Here is a 6000-nt window from a genome sequence, read left to right as displayed (position 1 = left end):
GGTTGGACAGCCCCATCCATCCTGTTTTTACTGTTTGCTGTAAAAGACAGTGGAGAGGGACAAGTGAGAACTCTGGTCACATGGCCGGATGTGTGAAGAAATCCTTCCACCACAGGGGGTCTGTCCTGGTGGCTGCCACCAAATTGAGCCCCCTTTTTCATGTCCTTACAGGTTGATCATAGTTTTTATGGCAGAACCACAAGCTCAGGTTCAAAACAGGAGAGATGTCCTCATCTCCCAGGGAAACATACAACTCCTTTGTTAACTCCTACACATTCTGATGAAGCATTTTTCATGCAAAAGTAATGATAATTATGGTAGTCATGATAGAAATATTTTAACAGTACACCTTTAACGTTTCTCAGAAGGCAGGCTCGTGTCAAAAGTTCTCAGAATTTTCCAGATTTTCAGATGGATGCATTAGCATTGCTCTGTACCAAAGCAAGTAATTACCCTATTAGTTAACCTCTAATCCAACAATAGTTTATTAATTCCTCAACAGGACTCAAGATTCAGACTACTGACACGTAAATCAAAATGGACATGAAAGCAAGTCTTGACTCACTCTACAAATAGCATATACATAAAAGACTGTCCATCAATATAAGTTCAGAACAACTCTGAAAGGAAAAATATATCTTCAACTGGGGGTTACCAATTGTTTATTGGGAATTTCCAGTTCTTGTTTTTATTTCTTTTTGTCGCCCTCAATAAAGTGTTGTAGTGTCAGTAGTGTCTCACGGCAACCTCCAGCTCCTGGGCTTAGGCGATTCTCTTGCCTCAGCCTCCCGAGCAGCTGGGACTACAGGCCCCTGCCACAGCGCCCGGCTATTTTTTGGTTGCAGTTTGGCCGGGGCCGGGTTTGAACCCGCCACCCTCGGTATGTGGGGCCCATGCCCTGCTCACTGAGCCACAGGCGCCGCCCCACCAGCTCTTGTTTTGTTTTCATGGGACACTGGTGTGACAATCTCTTCTAGTGTTTCTCCACCCATGCTGCGCCCTCGCTTCCGGCCACCTTTCAGGGCAGCAGTGGTGGCTCTCTGGGAGAGGCAGGATGGAGCAGACGCAGAGCAGAGCGTGCTGCCCTCCCCCTGCTGCCACACAGCAGCCCTCTATGGCAGGATTGGCCTTTGCATCCCCTTTGGTGGCTCTGCTTCTTCTCTGCCTGGCTGGGCAGTGGGAGTGGACAGGGGAAAGCTGGGGGGTCCTGACTCTTCTGGATGAAGAATTTCTTATGGGGGCAGCGCCTGTGGCTCAGTGAGTAGGGCGCCGGCCCCATATACCAAGAGTGGCGGTTTTGAACCCAGCCCCGGCCAAACTGCAACAATAACAAAAATAGCCGGGCGTTGTGGCGGGCGCCTGTAGTCCCAGCTACTCAGGAGGCTGAGGCAAGAGAATCGCCTAAGTCCAAGAGCTGGAGGTTGCTGTGAGCTGTGACGCAAGCACTCAACCGAGGGCGACAAAGTGAGCCTCTGTCTCTAAAAAAGAATAATAAGAATTTCTTATGGAAGCAAAACAGTGTGGCCTCATCTCAAATCCCTATGGACTAAAAGGAATGCCAATAACAATTTCCTAACTCCTAAAAACTAGATTTGTGAAAAAAGGCTAAATTACTTCTCTAAATTGTTCAGTGGTTCACGACCTATTTCATGGTCCAAAGACTTCGAATTGTTAAAGTAATAGTTGTGCATCTCACCTTGATATGGCTAAAAAAGGAAATAAAAATCTCTCCCCAAGCCTCTCCTTTAGTAATTCTCCGGCTGACCTTCCCTCTCCCGGGCAGGACAGGGAATGCTGAAGGCAGACACAGTCATTAAGGAATAAATGCAACTGAGTTCGGGATAATAAAGCGTCTGTCTTCAAATTCTGTCCAATACCTACTACCAGATCTCCTGGAGCCGTGTACAGTTTGTCCTCGCAGCTCAGAACAAGCTTGTGGCCATGGAAAAGGGGCTCATCAACTGTCCTGTGGCCGTGGCAGGCTGATCCCACACGCGGCACCCACGTCCTCTATGTTCTTTTGCTGGACTTGATTGTGTAGCTCTTTAAGGAGCTGTCTGGCCAGTTCTCTTGACCCAGGGGCCTCGATGCCAAGACGATCCCATCTGTACAAGGTCTGGTCAAGAAAGCCAATAATCTCGTGGGTTGCCTCTTCAGTGTGAGCTATCTACAACGAGGGCAGACGAGAAGCAAATCAAAACATGGTAGACAGACCCGGCTCCCTGTCCTGTGGACACAGCCCCAAGAGCATCCTGGCCAGCACTGTCCCCGCTCCAAAGTGAAGCCCGAGGGCTCTTCATTTGTTTTCAAGGTGATAAGCAAAGTTAAGTCTGTCCTCAGAGGCTATCCACTTTCCTGCACCGAGGTTCAGCTGCAAGCACTCACAAAGGTTACAAACAAGCGCTGCTCAGAAACAGGGACGTTTCCAGAAATGCTAGGCGTAAGCTCTGGGATTATGCGCTATAGAAAGCAGAGGTAAACCAGCGTGCTGGGGCTTGACTTTTTGCAAAAGGCTTGCACTAATCTGAGAACTGGAAAGTGCCACCTGTTTTTACACAAACAGCCTTATACATGGCATTCCTGGGCCTACAACCCAGCAACTTGCTTTTCAATAGGCATCTAAGGTCTTAACCTGATTCTTGCAGAGAGGCAGGAAACAGGCACTGTTAGTTGACAACATAGCCTCGAGGCACTCAGACTTGTCGGTACACGGATGTATTTTCCTAAGAACATCAGTGGAGAAAGAACAGAGGAGTGAGAATCTCAAAAGTTAGCTGTGCAAGGAATCTATTGTGTTTTTTCAGGCACAAGCAGCCTTAGGTTTTTGAAAGGATAACCAACACATGGATTTAATGTGTTTCAGTTTATATGGAACACACACGTTTATCAGCCAGAGCAGCCCAAGGTCAGCTTCCTCTTGATCTCTGCATTGGGCCCTTCCAGGAGGGTGACCAACCACCCTGGTTTTCCTGGGATAATCCTGGTTTTAGCACTTGAAGTCCCACAGCTCAGGAAACCTTTAAATCCTGGGCCTCTCACCTCTGACCACCAGTACAGGGAACCTCTCATTGTGTGTGTACTGTGAGAGTGGTGGCATGGGACGTGGAGCTGTGTAGAAACGACCTGGGTGACTGTGGCCTTCGCTTTCAGCCAGGCAGCACGGGCTGCCAGCCCCACTTGGTTTTTACTAATATTCAGTGATCATGTGAGGCTGTGGATGACCTTTTCAGATGCAGTCTGTCCTTCATGGAGGAAATAACCTCCCTGGGGGCGGCACCTGTAGCTCAGTCGGTAGGGCGCCGGCCCCATATACCGAGGGTGGCGGGTTCAAACCCGGCCCCGGCCAAACTGCAACCAAAAAAATAGCCGGGCGTTGTGGCGGGCCCCTGTAGTCCCAGCTACTTGGGAGGCTGAGGCAAGAGAATCACTTAAGCCCAGGAGTTGGAGGTTGCTGTGAGCTGTCTGATGCCACGGCACTCTACCGAGGGCCATAAAGTGAGACTCTGTCTCTACAAAAAAAAAAAAAAAAAAAGAAATAACCTCCCTGGGATGCCCCAGCAGAGTCAAGGTACAGCCCAGGACCTGAATGGGGGAGGCTACCTTGTGTTCAGAGGCTGGGCAATGGCCGGTGAGGACAGACCCAACCTGAAGCAGGACCACTTGTCACTGCAGATCTGACCTTTCATCTTTCTGACAAGCCAACTCAATTCCCGGGCTGTTCCATTCAAAGGTCTCTACTCACACACAGGAATCTATTTCACCATAGCCAAGTCTGAAAAATCCGCACTTCCTTGCTGGCTTCAGCTACGTGGTTAAATTCATTTTGAGTTCAAAGACTATAGAACTGAAGGAACTCTAGACCCTTGTGGTCTTGCTAAGTTTTTGCTATTTTTGCAGCAGCCCGGCCGCAGAAGTTAGAAGGAAAGGGAGAGAGAAACATGAATCCAGGGCAGGAAGGAGGCACTTCACACACAAACTGCAGCTGTGAGCTCACTGGTCTGCCCTGTCCGGGGCGTAAATGAGGTGGCGGCCGTAGTAAGAGGGAAAAGCAGCTAGCTAGAGGCCCTGGGGGTGACTGGCAGGGGCTATGAGAACCAAGGTCTGTGTTGGAGGGTCAGGGTCAGCAGACAGGCATCCTGGGAAGACCGAGGGCAGAGTCTGCCAGGTGCTCAGACGAGGGGACTGCTGTGGCCCAGCTCACACAGGGAGGTGGGATGTGGGCAGAAAGGTGCAGTGATGGAGCCACTCACCAAGGCAGGCAGACACAGTGGGAGGGTCAGCTCCAAAATGGCATGAGGGCTCGAAGGGACAGTGGCGGGTCTGCCGCCATCCTGCTTTGAGCTAGCACCACTCTCCAAAGCTGGCCACCCAGGCAGAAGGCAGGGTAGGGACCAACACCTCTGAGTTCACAGCTTCATCAGGGCTGGGTTCGGAGAGTAGTGAAGCCCAAGCCCCAGCTGGAAGGAAAGGCTGTCCTACCAAAGCCACCATCTGGCCTCCAACCACCTGCTCCCAGGCCAGGCAGACCCTGCCCAGAGCTCCTTCCTGCTCACAGCAGAGAGGAAGTGAGGGATATGGGGGGAGGTGAGAAGGCACCAGGAGAGGCCAGGCTGTCAGCAGAGGATCCTTCCACTCCTCCTTTTGGGAGCTGCCTCAGCCTGGCTGCCTTCAGCCCTCCTCATTAGGAAGGTTGATGTGTTAATAAAGGGAATTTTTTTTTTTTGACTGTGGCTGGGTTTGAACCCGCCACCTCCAGCATATGGGGCTGGCGCCCTACCCCTTTCGGCCACGGGCACCACCCAATAAAGGCAGTTTTAAAACGTCTAAGACAGTGGTTCTCAACCTTCCTAATTACGCGGCCCTTTAATACAGTTCCTGTGGGTTGCAACCCACAGGTTGAGAATCGCTGGTCTAAGAAGACAGTGCCTGGAAAGCACCTTCGCACAGTGGGCCCGAGGTGCCCAGATGGCTAGTACCACCCGCTAAAAAGCTGGTACATGAAGAGAAATATTGGTATTCTCTCCTTTAACAAGTTTCTATTCTGTGTTCTCTGCAGCAGAACTGAGTCATGAAATTTAATAACAAAGCACTGGGGGGGCTTCCACGTTCCTGCAACTTCAGGTTCACATCAGCAGCATTAATGCACAGCTAGGCTGGAACTGCCCCAGGAATGGGCTGCCCAATGCAAAAAACAGCCTTGAACTTTGGGTCATTGAATGTGGACTGTTTTCCCCTGAAAAGATGGAAATGTGTTTGGAATACCTAGAGGCCTGGTGTCTCTGAGGAGCTTACCTAGGTTCCTTTCCCTTACACTCTGGGAAGGCTGGGGCAGGGAAAACTCTCATCTGACCCTGGCTGGTAGGCAAGCACCTTTTCCACTCACAGGGGTGGGAGAGGAGGGAAGTGCCTGAGAGTAAATTGCCCTTCACCCAGCAGGGCAGGACTGAGGCTCCACCCATAGATGTCCTAAGCATGGGCAGGAGGTCAGAGGCTAAGCAACAAAAATTGTGCCAACATGGCTCGGTGCCTATAGCTCAGCGGCTAGGGCGCCAGCCACATATACCGGAGCTGGTGGGTTAGAATCCAGCCTGGGCCTGCCAAACAACAATGACAACTACAACAAAAAATAGTAGGTGTTGTGGTGGGCGCCTGTAGTCCCAGCTACTTTGGAGGCTGAAGCAAGAGAATCACTTGAGCCCAAGAGTCTGAGGTTGCTGTGAGCTGTGATACCACAGCACTCTATCAAGGGCAACAGCTTGAGACTCTGTCTCACAAAAAAAAAAAAAATTATGAAAACACTTTCATCATTTGAAAGTGCTATTGACTCTTCATAATAACTTTTCATTTTAGCACTGTTTTAGATTTAGTATCACTACAAAAAATTAGTAAAAACAGTTTCCATTTACCCCACACCCAGTCCCCCATCAGTAACATCCCACATTAGAATGGCACAGTTGCTCTCACTTATTATCAGGAGCTAAATAACGTGCACACGTGGAA

General features: G+C 50.1%; 1 protein-coding gene across 5 annotated transcripts in view; it reads right to left on the bottom strand.

Annotated features, from left to right (window-relative positions):
* Positions 1-848: 848 nt before the first annotated feature.
* Positions 849-6000, bottom strand: part of FANCC (FA complementation group C) — a 275826-nt gene continuing 270674 nt past the window's right edge. For all 5 annotated transcript variants that reach the window (XM_053577238.1, XM_053577221.1, XM_053577226.1 and 2 more), the window contains one exon: positions 849-2167. In XM_053577238.1, coding sequence (XP_053433213.1) covers positions 1958-2167 — 210 coding nt within the window. In that variant the 3' untranslated portion in view covers positions 849-1957. The remainder of the gene's footprint in view (positions 2168-6000) is intronic.

Source organism: Nycticebus coucang, chromosome 2, assembly GCF_027406575.1.
Source record: "Nycticebus coucang isolate mNycCou1 chromosome 2, mNycCou1.pri, whole genome shotgun sequence".
Taxonomy (NCBI): Eukaryota; Metazoa; Chordata; class Mammalia; order Primates; family Lorisidae; genus Nycticebus; species Nycticebus coucang.
Note: the sequence above shows the minus strand (reverse complement) of the source record. Positions and strands in the feature narration are given on the sequence as shown.